The 15,432-nt window shown below is 43.9% G+C and overlaps 1 protein-coding gene across 2 annotated transcripts in view; it reads right to left on the bottom strand.

The window, feature by feature from the left end:
* Positions 1-15,432, bottom strand: part of LOC101797327 (vascular endothelial growth factor receptor kdr-like) — a 131,562-nt gene that overhangs the window by 21,720 nt on the left and 94,410 nt on the right. The window contains exons 15-24 of one of the 2 annotated variants that reach the window (XM_027465515.3): positions 14,568-14,693; positions 14,349-14,455; positions 12,913-13,048; positions 11,491-11,595; positions 8,973-9,086; positions 6,130-6,218; positions 4,617-4,782; positions 3,951-4,048; positions 2,990-3,112; positions 2,770-2,881 (exon numbers count right to left, since the gene is read on the bottom strand). In XM_027465515.3, the coding sequence (XP_027321316.3) occupies positions 2,770-2,881; positions 2,990-3,112; positions 3,951-4,048; positions 4,617-4,782; positions 6,130-6,218; positions 8,973-9,086; positions 11,491-11,595; positions 12,913-13,048; positions 14,349-14,455; positions 14,568-14,693 (1,176 nt within the window). Of the gene's footprint in view, positions 1-2,769; positions 2,882-2,989; positions 3,113-3,950; positions 4,049-4,616; positions 4,783-6,129; positions 6,219-8,972; positions 9,090-11,490; positions 11,596-12,912; positions 13,049-14,348; positions 14,456-14,567; positions 14,694-15,432 lie in introns of both variants that reach the window. The other variant, XM_027465514.3, reaches the window with a different exon arrangement.

A 15,432-nucleotide genomic window follows, 5' to 3' on the forward strand; every position in this document is an offset into this window, starting at 1 on the left:
ACTACTGCTGGCCTCCTCCTAGCTGGAGGCAACTCAGATCTTAGAAGGGAGGAAATCTCCCTTTCCACCTCCATTCACCACTGCACTTCATCTGAACTACGTAATAACTCGGGTTTGGGATGCTGAGACAGCTTGGAAGAAATGTAGGCTGAAACATATGGTATAAGGCCTAAACACGATGTTTTCCTTAGGGGAAAATCTGTTTCAAAATGCTCAAAGATGTGGCATGCATTGGATATAGTAGCACTCTTTTGATCTTGGTTTTATTTTAGTAGGATAATAAGATGCTGATATTATACTACCAGGCACCGCTTGTTTATGTAATTACATCTGATTGCCTTTTGAACACTGCACATTTAAATTCCGAGGGACGACAGCGTTCTGCAGAGTGCCATGTGAGTGCCTTCCCCATGTATGAGAAACTGCTGGCACTGCCTGACGTGAGCCGTGCTGACCCCATTTAAATCAAGCAAACCCCAGTGCAAACCCAGTCCCAGATCAACATTGGCAGCCCCCCCAGCCCTGATTTCCTGCGTACCACCGACATGGGGCAGGTCTGCCAGCCTTTCTAGGGGAAGCGTATCGTGCTTCATTCAACTTCTGACCCCGACAGCACCCCCACTCAAACCAGCTGTGCCTTTTGCTAATCTCTGTCTGCTCCTTGCTTGCAGGGTGCTAAGCCTGTGGAACCCAGTAAAAAGCAGTGGTTGTAAGTGGGAGCCAAACACACCCTGTAGCAACGACAAAGAACTTTCCATCCCTTGGCTCTCAGTGATCTGTAAAACTTTTATATAAGAGAGTTCAATCAGTGACACAAATCCTTAATTAAATATTTATCATGTGAGCGGCAGATGTGAGTGGTGCCAAGCCACAGGCATGCCTGGATGATCTGCATGAAAAACCCTCTTAGAGAAAACGACTTGGTTTTGAATCTGTGCCACGGACTGAAGAAAGTAGTTTGTGATCTACGTCACAGGGAGGGCAGAGGCTGCCCTGCGGATGGCAGCCCTCGGAGTAATTGAGTAAATTCCCCTCAACTCAGAAGAGGACAGCCCATTGTTCCAAGTGAGCACCTTCATTAAGAAAAGAGGCCATCTAAGATGAAAAGCAAGCAGATAAATGATTTTTTTTTCCCCAACAGTTATAAATAGAGATGAATTTCAGTGAATATATTTTAATTTTTATTAGTCTTAGGTATTAAAGGCCAGATGACCCAAAGTTCACATCCGTTAAACACTGCCAGGACCTTTGGGAATGGCATAACTAGTTTGCCTTATGAAGTGGGCCTGGCCACTCATTGCTATTCAGCTCAGTCGCTTCCTTGGAGATGCGCAATGGAGAGACTGTCCCCTCTGAGCGTGTCTCTGCATGCTAATGCTAATAATGCATCTTCTGTAATCATCTGTCAGAGCTGGGGCATGGCTCCTGCTTCTGGAGCTTCATCTTTCTGTGGCTCTTCAAAACACACGCAGCAGGTGATGCTGTTACGGAGCCATGAAGTGTTACACCGAAGTAACAAAGCTGTAAATAAATAGGACTGAACTCTGGGGAAAGCAGCACCTGCCACTTGTTTTAACCAGCTGGGTGTGAATTTTCTGGTTTGCATGCTGATATAAACTAGAGAAAAGTCCAAATCAAAGACTTGGACTGGAACCAGGTTGCGTTCCTTGCTAACAGCCCTGAATAAATCTCAGGTTAGAAATAGCTCCAGACTTTGCAGCCAGGTCTCGACTTGGCATCTTAAGCCTCATCATTAACTGCAGCTGATCGGTGGACCAAAGGTAGCAGATTACAGTTAGCTTTAAGATTCAGCAGCTTAAGTTGACAGTGCTCCTTGTTTTCTTTTGTCTGCGAATGCTGATCAGGAAGCCAGAGCTGGCATTCCTGAGTTCCCTCAGGAAAGCAGGACTTGCCACTCCGCAAGGAGAATTTGAGAGCAGTAAAATCCCACTGTCTGCAAGACTGCTTGTCTAAATTTCAGGGCTTTATCTGCTGTACAGTAACCAGATCTTAGTGAGGCTGAGATTTCTAACAGCACCAGAAGATGAAATCTGCAGTGTATAAAGAATGCTGTTACTATTTTTCTCAAAAACGTTGTGGCTTGCAAATGATATGGCCAGAGAAGTATGCGTTTACCTGTCTGCTGCCAAAATGCCTTACGCAGAGTCTAGCACTGCCTGGCTTTCAGATCAACCTGATGGCAGCTCTTGCCAATACATTTTTCGTACTTAAAATCTGACTTGGATTTTGTGGGGAAGATAACCAAGCTGGGATAAAATGTCCTGTGGGCAAACTCCCTTGGGTTTCCTGGTCTGCCACCCGCAGCATCAGACCCACTGCGTCAACAGTGGTGTAATCCTCTGCAGCCTCTGGGCTGCGTGGTTTCCTGAAGCAGCTGGCTTAGGGGAAAATACAGTTTGATGGGGGAACTTTTTCATTGCTCCCAAAGAAATATTTCACTCCTGAGCAACAGAGGCTTGCATTATCACAGTGCTCTGTTGGTTTCAATTACTGCAAATGTCAGGTCCAGTGTTTTGGATTTGTTTTATTCCTGCTTCTGCTCCCTGGTATTCACTGTTTTCATGTACTTTGCCAGATGCAATTTGCATTGACTTCAGCCCAGTGACTTTATTTTACACCTGATAGGCACCGTGCAATTGTACTAACTGGAACAGAAACGTGGCATCACCTTACCATCTTTTGTTAAAAGCTTTTCATAGCAACAGAGCCATAAATTAGTGGAAAAAAAAGGTTTTAAACCATTCTTACCTAGGGAAAATATTTCCCATAGCAGCACTCCAAAAGACCATACATCACTCTGTGTTGTGTAAATTTTATCAAAAATAGCTTCTGGAGCCATCCATTTGAGTGGAAGTCTTGCCTGAGAATGCAAAAGACAGAACACGTTGCCAGAAGTGTTGTTAGTGATCTGCTCAAGTCCTGGGGGAATACAAATCTGAGATCAGCATTTCAAGTTTCTTCCACTTACATCTCCTTTCCGCACATAGTCAGGGTCTTTGTAAATATCCCTGGCTAGTCCAAAGTCACAGATCTTAACCACGTTGTTCTCTGAAAGGAGGATGTTCCTTGCTGCCAAATCCCGGTGAATGCACTGTGAAGGAATGAAGACAGGCAAGATCAGAGCCTCCGCCTGGACAACAGGCCTCCGCTAGAGCTGAAAGCCTGAGACCTCCTTGGGAAGTGGAAAGGTAAATGAATTTGGTTGCCAAACAGGTTGAAGAGAAAAAGAAAATAACAAACCAAGCATCACAGTTAGTTTTCAGATTTTTCTGTCTGAAGTAACTTCCAAGGTTACAGGGAGCCTAAGGGAGTGCCATTTTCTAGTTAATTATTCTGTGCCAAATCTGGGAGAGATCAGAAAGCAGCTGCAGCCATATTTGCACATCAGTGAGCAGAAGTGTGTGAGACTGCAGTAGTTTCACATAGGCAATTACTGTTTGGCGTGTATTTTGGTCTATATATTACGTTAGATTTACACAAAAAGCAGTCTTTCTACAGGCTGCAAACATATTTTTTTTTCTTTTCTATGCAAAAGAGGTGCTGACTTTGCTGATGTTCTCCAACATCAGTGTCATGCTGAACAAATAGTGGTGTACTCCCTCTTCACCTTTCAGTAGTGCTTTTGTTGACCACACCAGCAGGATCTTTCTCTACAAGAAACCTTTCTGCATTTATTTAAGAGGCAGTTCTGCAAATGGTCTTACAATCTGCATTCACTCCTGTCCCTGGCCAAGAAGATGATAGATATTCCTTCACAACTCCTTCAGTGCTGCTGACTGCTTAACCACTAGAGCTAATGTGATCTCTGACACTTTATTACAAAAGCAAATAGCAAATTGCACAGGCTCAAAAGCATATTTGGATTTCTTCATATCAGATGCCCATGACTGTAGGAAAGAGGTTCAGCCCTGATGTTTTAATGAGCTCACTTTTCTGGAGGCGAGAAATTCCATCCCTTTTGCCACTTGGAAGCTGTAGCATATCAGATCCTCCAACGTCAGAGGCCGCTTGTACAGATCCTCGGCATCTAGGAGAGATCACAGACAGAGCACAACTCTGGGGCAGCAGCTCCTGAATGTTTTCAGCACTGGTGCCAGTTCCATGCTGATGACCCCAGTCCTGCTTGTGAACAGTGTTAGCTTCCTGAGTTCTCTGCAGAGCTGCAGCTCTACTGGGTTGGGAACCACTGACCTGGGGGTAGAGCATCAGATGATTCAAAAAGTTTCACCCAACATTATTCACAAAATTTAGCTATGGGGAAAACAACATCTGGGGATAAAAGTGAAGGGAACTATTTATAGTGAGCAGAGAGACTGGGGACAGATTGGCCCCAACAAATCTTCATGAAAATGAAGTAAAATATTGCTGTTACTCCTCCTACACAATAGGAGCAGCTTTTATATACATATGTTACTGCAAATCTCTTTTTGTGGGAAAGTTGGAGAGGGGCACACGCAGAAGAAAGAATCTGCAATTTCTGGAAGAAGTCAAGCAGTGTGAAGTGTGTGACAGCGTGCGTGACGCTGTCCAAGAAACAGCAGAAGAAGTAACAGAAATCTTAATAAAAGGTCTGGAATTAGGTAGGTTTCTTCTACCTTCTTCATCCTCTTCAGAATCACTGTAACTCTTATCTTCAATAAATCCTGAGCTGGCAGAGCTTCCAGTGCTGGCTACACTCTCAAGGCGTCTCTTGATCAGTTCGGTCAAATCGCTGTTGGACTCATCCAGACTTTTCTCTGCTTGGTCAGAATTTTCCTGGGACTAGAAATGGCACAAACTGATTGTTAGCTTTGGATCGCGTAATGCCTGGGCACTGAAAGATATGTAATGGAGTGGCATATGGAGAAAGGGTCCTCTGGAGATGTGCTCAGTACACACTGGAACATGATGTTCCCTGAAGAGCAGAACTCATGAAGCCTGCTTTCCTATTTATTAATACATCTCCTTCCATTTACTTCTTCCAATTTTCCATCATACAAGTTAGCTGGAAGCTGTCTCGGTGAGACTGACAGATGAGCAGAGATATACTGTAACTGTACCTCTTGCTTTCTTGGGAAACCACACTAAAAATCACAGTTGAAGGTATAGAGTGTGATGTGCACTGAAATGCAGCCATCTCACCCCCCCCCCCGGGGAGCAAAACGTAACCAGTGCCTGCGATTCATGAAAACAATGGTGAGAAACAAATTTTGAGTGACTGTACCAGGAAAACCTCCTTCTTTTACACAAATTACCTTATGTACTTCTGTGCCTGTACACAATAGCTATAATAATGATAATAATAACAACAATAATCGAGTCATCTGAAAAAAAAAACATCTTGGCGAGGCTCCAGTTTCTGGCAGGGCTTGGATCCGAGAGCCCTTTTGGTGCTCTGTTTTCCCAGTGAGGAGGTAGCCTCCACCCCTCCCCACTGCTCATTTCTGGCCTCCTCTGACTTCCTGTGTGTCTTAGCCCAGTCTGTGCTAGCACAAATGTTCATGGGGATGGATAAAATTGTTTGGAAACCAAAACTGTTTGGTACGTTGTAATGCAGGCCATATTTGTGATCCAGTCTGCTGCACGCTGCACGGGCTCTGGGGCTGGGACAGGGGAAGGAGAGGAAAGAAGATGGGAATGAGCAGGTGGTGGAGTAGGGGAGCTGGTTTTGGTGGCACCAAACACAGATCTCCAGACCAGGCTTGCATTTTGAGTTAACAGCAGTTTCTCACTTTTTGTGACCTCCTTGTGCCAGGTCGTGCTGGCATCGCGGGAAGTTCCCTTTCTGTCTCAAAGGCTCTGCAGTGCTGGTGTCTGTGCAACTAATGCTTTAGCAGGTGCTAGAGAAGAAGAGGATGGGAGTGAGGTCCTACAGGGAAAAAGGGTCCTTTTTCTTGCTCATATGAATTGAAACGGTGTGGGAAGCAGCATGGTTTAGGGGCGGACTTGTCAGTACTAGATTAAAGGTTGGCCTGGATGATCTTAGAGGACTTTTCCAAACCAAGTGATTCTATGATTGGAGGAATCTATAAATACCAGACTGTCTCAGTGCCACTGCAGAAAACAACCCAACTTCTGGCCTGTGGTTGCTAGTTGCCTTATGGCTGTGAGAAGCCTGTCATGTTTTACCTTGTATGCAATGAAATCTCCTCGTTTTCCTCGTAGGTAATTGGACAGGTTGCCATATTTACAATATTCCACAATGACCATTAAAGGACCTGAAAAGACAGTGAGAGTCAAATGAGTTTTGAAGCACGGCAAAGCACTTAATGTTAACTTATCCTCACAAATCCTCTCCAAAATAGGGAAATACTGTCATTGCTGTTATATGGGTGAGGAAATGAGGAAGCAGAGGACTGGCGCTCCAGGAGCACCCAACCAGTAGTAGATAGGGAAAGCAGGAAACACAGAACTGATTCTTACTTTTCTCCATTAATGATTAACAGTTGGAATTTATTTCTTATTTATAGACAAAAGAAAATTCGGAATGATAAATGAGAATATGCACACTCCTATGTCATTAACATTGTTTTACTCTGTACATAGATCCATAGCATGGAGTAGTCCTCATTTTTCTCTGCTGCCCTTACAATTGCATGCTTTAGGTGGAACTGATGCCAAGAGAGGCAATGAAAGCGTGCAGGATCCTAGACAGATCTAAATCAAAAGTTTGCAGAAATATTTAGTGGGAAGTTTTTGAAAGCCTGGAAAGTCCTATCAATTTCTTCCTTTCTTATTTCTGTGCAAACCACTGTGGAGTTCAGTGCAATTGCTGCTTTTATACAATTACATATATTCTTAAAATCTGCTTGAAAATCCTTTTATGTTTCAGTGTGAGCCATTAGGAAAGGGAACAATGGCATTGTCTACCTCTGGCACAATCACTGCGCTTTGTAATCATCAGCTGTAAGATGAGGTAAAATCATGGGACTAGAATGTATGTAAACATCCATTATTATCAATCGTAACCAACTACTTTCATGTCCAGAAACGTATTTCAGGCTTATGTGTTTGAACTTCAAAGGAAAAATGCTAAGAGCTGCACTTGGCCATTCAGGAAAGAGACGGCTCGAAGCAGCACTTTGCTCTGGCGATGCCAGAAATGCGCACGCTGACTTGGACTGCAGCCCGCCTCCTGGGTCCGGTCGGACATGTGCTACAGAGACTGAAAAGGCATGGCCTCTCTCTATTTTATTTCTTCATTGCAGAGCATGTACTACACATTAGTTCTAACTGCTTAACATCAGGCATTCAGCGAAGGTGTTAAAATTTGTTACTTGTTACATTGGTGAAATAATATATGGGCATGCTTAATGGCAGTCTTCATCAGGAACACTGCTATATGGCTGTATAAAACCGAAAAAGGAGAAGGCACCATATTCTGCGATGGCATTTTAATAGTAATGCTTATCCCAGTGTCTGTCTTGAGAGCTCAAGGCTATTTTTCTTTAGTCTGCAGTTGCATTGCTCAAAGACAAACAACCCAGCACCTGCCTGGAGGCTCCACAGTGTCCTGCAAGGCCCTGCCGCACTGCTCTGCTCAGCCACTGCAGCCAGAGGTAGCAGCTAGCCGGGAAGAAGGAGGATACTTCATCCATCAGAATGGAGCAGAGTGGAGAACAGGAAGCAGAGGGACTCTCAGGAGAAAAAGCTCCTCAGAGGATGGATGCTCACAGTATTGGATCAGTTACTGAAATGGATTTGCTAGGCAGCCACAACTCTATGGGTGAATTACTGTTTTTGTTAAAATCTCTTGACCTCCTCATAATGCTGCCATGGTTTAGGCACATGTTTGTGTTAAGCCACCTCGCTGGCAGGACAGCAGAGTCACCAGCCTTCAGACTGTTACTTCTCTGCTCAAAGCCCCAGCTACTAGCCAAGGCTACTTGCTTATGCACCCAACCTTTAAACCCTTCAGCTAAAGGTGGCCATCCTCCCATACAAGCTTCTGGGGCTTGCAGTGCTGCAAGAATTCCTGCAAGTTCCCCGTTCCTGGCTCCCAGATTACAGAAGTGTCTGTGGCTGCTGGTTGCTGACTGCTCCTGTGGAACTGGGAGTATCTTGCTGGAGGGAACATTTCTTTTCTGGCATCCTAGCACATCTACCTTACCGAAATTTTCTTTTCCCTGCTTTAGGGGACAACTCTATTTTCTCTGGGAAAAAGATAGCTTCAGAGTCGTAGATGATAACAGATGCGTGCACCATCTCTCTTGCTCCTTCCCCTTTGCTTATTTTACTCTGGTTTCTTTGTCCTCAGCTCTCTTAAATCTGTCCATTGGGGATTGTTTGAAGGTCGATTGTAAGTAGTTAAGAGGCATCTTTGAGGGTTGGTACTCTAAGTTAAAGTACAGTCTAGTAAGAGGTAAGGATGCTTTGTATGGCAGTATGGGAAAGGAAGGGATGTTTTTAGGGACAAAGACCTAAGATTTCTGGAACCCTTGGTTCACGTTTGCATTTCCCGGCAAATTCTTTGCATGGTGTACAGCAAGTCATGGCAGCTCAGCCCCTTGGAGATCTGTGCTGTTGCTCCATTCAGCTTTGGACTGCCTAAGGTTCCTGTATACTATGCAAAATGCCTGCCTTTGCCTGGCAAGAGTGAAATGCTTGGGAAGAGGAAGCCTCAAGTACCTTTTGGCCTGGTGATAAAGCAGGAAAGAATAGGGAGAAGAAGGGGAAAAGCAACTTGGAAATGATCAGTGGTGCCTATGTGGAGGACTGGGTGCCTAACTGCAACTAAGGATCCTGCCTCTCTGCAGTCTCTATTCTCTTTTGCAGACAAGCTTACAAAGGACAGAGAAAAAGAATACAGAGAAGTGACACCAGTGGCTAGAAGATGTTCAAAAGCCATTGATGTGTTGTGGCCATGTTCCATATGTGCATGAGGCTTGGACACTCCACCACAGACACACTGAAATGCCCTTGTATCTGCCAAGTGCTGCTTCTTTGCTCCCTATTTACTGAGCATTTCTCACCTCCAGCTTTGGTACAGGCTCCCAGCAGGTTGACTACATTCAGATGATGTCCTATGTGTATGAGGATCTTCAGTTCAGACATTAAAGCCTTGCATTCATTAGTAGTTGCACATTCTGCTTAAGATAAACAGGAAAAAATCATCTTTACTCAACAGGATATCTTTAACAGGACACGGCAAGATCCTGTTTATACTTGGAAACAAAAGCCACCCAGGTTACTCGCAGTATCTCTACCTCTCAGACTCTTACACAGATAATAATTCAGCTGCTTCATTGTTTGTTGTTGACCTTTATGAAGTGGAATACCACTTTATCTTTGGGGTGACTCTTCCTTTCTCTAGAATGGGTTACGGAGGGTTACTGTCCTGCATTAGAACTACCCTAAATCAGATACCAGAGAGCCTTTGCAAGGACTGAATTTCTAGGCTAAGTAAAGGAACAAACAATCATTCGAAGCAACAACAGCACACAGCCGAATGTTCTCTGTCTGTAGCAGTGATGTGCAGTTTAGCAGTACTTCTCTATGATACCTCAGAATATATTCCTCTACAGTACTGAGCAACACTCCAGTGCAGGTGATGGAGGAATCCAGCACCTCTGTAAGATGGGTCCCAAAATGTGCTAGAGAATGTACAGCATTGCTGAATCTCAGTCCTGCAAGATCTCATTGACCCAAGAAATACACATCTGAGCAAAGCAGAGGGGACCATATTTGTGTGCTAACCACGAACTCGACATGTGACAAAGCACTGGTTGGCCAGGTACACTGCACTTCTGTTCTCTTTTGCTGGTGAAGCTAAGAAAGGCAGAATTCTGGCCAGAATTCTGTTCATATACTGGCCTATTTCCTCTATCTTCTTTCCAAAATTTTCATGGTCAAAATGTATTTTAACAAAATGGCTGTGTCCTGTTGCCTCCGTTTTTCCCTTAGCAAAATCATTTCAGATTTAAAAATGAAGAAATAGTTACATAACAGATCACTCAGTGTGACAAATGTAACCTCTTTATCTGTTTGTAGAATTCTCCACAAACAACTTTTTCACCAAGCTATGTGTCATAAAGGAGTTATTCCAAGCCCAAGATTTCTTCAGTCAACAGTGTTTATAGATGGGTATGTATGTGGGTGGCATCACTCCTGATTTACACTGGCATGAGCTGGAACACATGCCTGGTAAAATCTAAAGAGAACAGCCTCCAAAATGTTTCAGATAATCTAGCACGTTAAGATGTAGCCTTCAAGTCAGAACAGATACCAGTCAACTTTATGGAAATGACAGATATGCTAGAATTACAGTAATGCAAACATCTCCAGAGCCTTTTTTTTTTCTTTTTTTTTTTCTTTTTTCTGAATGGTTTGACTCCCACTAGAGAATCTGGCTTATTCAGGAACATGATGAATGATGTTAGTTTGGGTGGGCCAGGTTAGAGCAGGAGGCTGCTGGCCACACTGGGGGAGAAAAGGGTAAAACTAGATGGAGAAACTGTCAAAGAGTTCACTGAATATGTGTGGGCAGGGTAGAGTTGACATGAGGATCGGCTGGGAAGCACAGCATGGAAGTGAATGAAAACCCAGAGCTATCCAGGCCAGTAAGTTTGGGATGGAGAAGGATGTCTGGCTGGACCAGGGGCTTCTAGGCTACTTCAGGGATGGGTCTGGAGATGGGCATGGATCAGAGAAAACAACAGCAGAAGAGAAGATGATCTAAAGATCTACTGGCTAATGCAGAGAAGGCAGACAAGGTTCAAAGGAGGTCCAGAGAGGTGAAAAACTGATGGATTTGGCACTTCAGAGAGATGGGAAGTAGCAGAGCACCAGGAAGGCAAATGCTGTGATAGAAGTTGCTGATTAATGGCACTGAAGGGTTAATGCTGTCATGCAGCAGTGATGCAGAGCAATGTGGGCTATGAAAAGCCATTCAGTGGGCATCAGCTGTGCCTCTGAAAAATCCTATGTGAACAGCTAAAATCCTCCAACCCACGAACCAAGGCACTGGCTGATGCATTTATTCATGCACTGTCTGCAGAGGCTTTGTATGTAAATGTAATATGAAAGAGCAGTCTCCAAGTTCATCCATTCCCCACTGCCGAATGGTGAAAGCTTTCCTTAATTTCAATAATTAGAAGCAAGTTGTCTCTAATTCATTCCCTTGGCACTGCTTTTTTTCAGCCCCTTGAACTGTTCTACATCTGGAAGGGCTGTGATCGAAGGCTTAGATCCAATTTCAGACTATCTAGTGTAATTACATTCCATAATCTGTTTCCCTCCTAACCCCACAGACCTGGAAGCTGCTGTTTTCCTCCTCTAGGAATACAAGACTTAATCAGCAGCACAGCATGGAGCCCACTTGTCATTTCCTACATGTTAACATCCACTGTATAACGACTAATTGCTCCCATATGGCAAACCCACTCCCTTCTGAACACAATGAACTTGGGACTCGTTTGGAGCTGAGAACTGGAAGCTTGTTGCCCACGTGTTCCCTGAGGAGTCTTCTGAGAATCTCAGAGGGATATGTACCTTTAAGCATTTTTACGGCAACTGTTTTGCAGGTTGAAGATTTATCAATGCCAAAAGCAGACGCCTCCACCACCTTCCCAAAAGCACCGTGACCCAGTGTTTTACCTAGAGAAGCAAGAGTCGAGAATGAGCCAAAGGGGGCTTACAACAGTCTGCATCAGATAAGAGGGAAACATGCATCCTTAGCTCTGCAAGAAATCCAAGGCTCCAGCACCCAGGCACAACGCAGACCGGTAGTCGACAGAAACCTGTATCACATATTTGCAGTATATGGATATAAACAGTATGCTTTATATCCATATGACTTTAATGCAATACAGTATGTGACAGAACAGAGTAGAATAAATAAATCTGGATTCAGCTGAAGGCAAGGCTAAATATATAGATAGATATAGATATGGCTTAAGGGTAAAAACATTGCATACAGTTATCCTCAAGCCCTGGGAAGTCAGAGGCCAGGTTAAACATAGATTTGTGGAAGACTGATCTCATGAGTCACAGTCACAGAGACAGCCAGCTAAGGCACTCAGCCAGGACCCTTTGACCCTTCAGTTATTGGCATTTTTTTGAAGTAAAAACTATTAAAAAATGAATTTCAGGTGATAATCTTTCTCATTTTCCCTTTCCTTTGAATTTTCGGGCCCATATTAGCTAGTGTGCTCGGAGGGCTCTGACCCACAATGCAGAAGGCTACACTGGGTATCACAGTCTGGCTTTTTGGTTCTGCCAGGTTCACCCTATGTCCCACCATCTTCTAATTTATTTTTTTGTTTTTTGCCTGTCTTTCTCTTTCTTCCATGTTTTCCAGCTAAGGCTCTGTGGGCACCCCCCCACACGCATATTCCCTGCACTCATCATCGCACACAGATGTTGCCGTTCCTCTGAGCAAACACAGGCTGCATTTTACATTTCCTTGCTCCATCACCCAAGGAGCTGAGCTGTTGAATTCAATTTGGTTCATTTTTCTTGGTAGTTCTTTACAGCTCAAAGCCAAGTTTGAATGGTTGATAAAGAATTGATTATTTGAAGAATTTGAAGATTTCTTCAAAAGAAAATTGACACTGTCACCTTTCAGACTCACTTCTCTTTCCATCATCCCCTATGGGAGTGAAATGATACTTTTGACAGGGACAGTACCCAAGGTACCTTTCTTCCCTGTCAAGAGTTTGGTTTCACTTCTCCAAGAAACAGTTAGAGGTGATCACTTTTTTGAGAGACATCTTTGCTTTTCTTACCAAATCTCATTTCTCCCCATTAAGGACGATGCTAAATTCTGTGACTCAGTGCCAGTTCTCACCGAAGGACAGGAATATGCTGGCACTAAATGGAGGGCTGCTTCTTGGGTAATGCAATAGATATAACTGAAATCAAGGAGCATGAGAAATCATCATTCTTTACAGTAACAATCTCCAAACCACTCACCCAGCCGCAGTCTGTCTCTTGGGAACTCCCATTTGCTGCTGTCATAGGGAAGACGGTCACATTGCTCGTCGAGAGGCATTTCCTCTGGATCCATTATAATTGACAGGTACCCTGTCTTAATGTCTGTGGCATCGGGCTAAAAACAGGGTTTGGAGAAGTTATTCACAGTGTTTACCCTGCAATTCTAATGGGAGAGAGCTGTCATCGACAAGACGGAGTGCAAGCTGGGGAGTTCCCTGGATTCCAGCCTTAGCTCTGAAATTTATTCTGAACCATACGTGCATCACTTCAGCTTCTGCCTCTCTTTTTTTTCTTATCTGGGAAATAAATGTTTACGTATGCCTGCCACTCAGCCGTGCTGGGAATAGCCATGGATTAATGTTGGTAAACACTCCGAGGACACAAAATCAATCATTGTCTTCTAGGTGTATCTGTTACTGGAGCTCAGTGCATTTCCCTGTGCACCCTGCGAGCTGCACTTCCTGGCACCCCATGGAGCATGTTCCATTGCATTTTCACAGTTAAGCAGCTTTTTGTAACAGGCTGGTTCTGCACAGCTATCAGCTTTGTAGCTATTGCTTTAATGCTAATTTTAAACTGAATATTAAATTAATTAACTTTTAAATTAAAAGTGGTTGAGAGCTGGTGAAAACTGCTACTCCTAATGCTGCTCAGTGAGAAGCTGGGATGTGGTGGAACCTGTAAAGAGACTTGCATGGGTGTGGAATATAATAGGAAATTCTCTGTTCTCCACAGCTCTTTAAAATCTGAGACAAGGAGGAAAAACATGAATTTGATTACTGCATTTGCAGTAGGAGGGGAAATTTTATTCAAGTATCGGGTATCGGCACTAAGACTGCAGTTTGGGCGAGCTTCAGAGCAGAGAGCTGTGGTTGCCATTCTGTTTACAGTTTAAAAACAGCAAAATTCCTTAAAACTTTACTGAAATTTTATTTTTTTGAGTCACTAAAGGAAGTAAAAGAATACCAGGGCACGGAGATAAAATAAGCCATGTGGTTTGGGCTCATTTCTAGAGTAAACATCCTAGAATCTGTCTTTAAACAGGGCTCCTTTCAATATCTGTATTTCAGAGAAATCTTATTGGACAGCTGTTGAAATCAAGCCCTCATTTTAGGGGAATTAGGATTTTGTTCTGTCTCCTAATCTTGCAAGGAAGTTTGCCTCATAAAAAGGGAAGAGCCTGATTTTCTGATACTGTGGAAGTGGGTAGAAGGCTCACATGTACAAGCGATCTTTTGAAAAGCCGAGGGACTGTCAGCAGAAATCTTGGACTTAAATTTCACTGGAACGTTTTGCACTTTTTCTACTCTCTGTCCCAAACATTCACACAGACTCGACTTCAGCCCTAAACGCTGGTGCTACACTGACAGAGGGTCCAAAAGCAGAGCCTCTGCACAGGATGGAAGCTCTCTTACTTTTCTCAGCTTCCGAATGAAGAGGGTCAGAAGAAGCCAGAAGAGGGTAGCTGCTAGACCGGTGCAGACCAAAATGATGACTTCGATGTTGGATTTCTCTTCAGAACCTGTGGGTTAAATGTACAGATGGATTTGAAATGTAGCCAGAGTCCTTGGCTGAACAAAAAGTTCTCATCAGTCCAGCACAATATCTGTGTTTTACCTTGGCTTGGAGCTCACCTTGTATTTTAATGAAGGCTGATGTGCTGTCTTGGCCCATGTCATTGGATGCCTTGCATTCATAGAGCCCTTCATCATCCTTCTTCACTCGCTCAATGACCAGGGTATTATTTTCCATGGAAATTCCTGTAGTGAGGGATCTAGGTTAATTTTGTAACAACAATCTACCTGCCTACAAATGCTTGTAGGAGGCAGAGCACTGAAAATGAGCTCCCATCCATGCAGGCATGATAAATGCTCTTGTTAGGAGCCATTTTAATTCCATGTTCCTCGTGGTTTGGCAACAACCCGACACTTTATTTCACCTCAATACCTGTTTAGATTGCTTGGGTATCACTTAACCTAGAGCAAATGTGGCTGTTTGTTTATGACAAGTAGACAGAGCCTGACAAAACGTTTATGGAAGTTTGTGAAGTGACGGAAAGAGGTTTTCTGATAGCAATGGGATATACTGGAAGAAAAGGGAACTCAAAGAAACTACTGGAGAAAGCCAGCATTTTGGAGGCTGTGGGAAGTGTTGGGAGCTCTAGCATGTGGAACATGGGGATCAGGTTATGTGATTGCATCCCTGGCAAAATCACTGCATGGAGCCATCCTGGCTTTGCAGAAGGCCAGGGGCTAGAGGTGGAGTGCCAAGAGAGAGGTGGCCTAGGGATGACCTATGTGAGGCTTCTCCATGTGTAATTTTCCTGATTTTGTGGCACGAAACTGAGAACTTCTCCATCTCACTAGGGATATGTTTGGGGTAGAAACAGGAAAACACGCTGGGCTTTGAATCCAAAAGGGAAGGACACTTTGCGTTGGTCGGTGTTCTGCCCATGAATCCTGCTGTTGTTAACAAGAGTGCTGCACATAACTTGCCATG

This window comes from Anas platyrhynchos, chromosome 10, assembly GCF_047663525.1.
Source record: "Anas platyrhynchos isolate ZD024472 breed Pekin duck chromosome 10, IASCAAS_PekinDuck_T2T, whole genome shotgun sequence".
Classification (NCBI taxonomy): domain Eukaryota; kingdom Metazoa; phylum Chordata; class Aves; order Anseriformes; family Anatidae; genus Anas; species Anas platyrhynchos.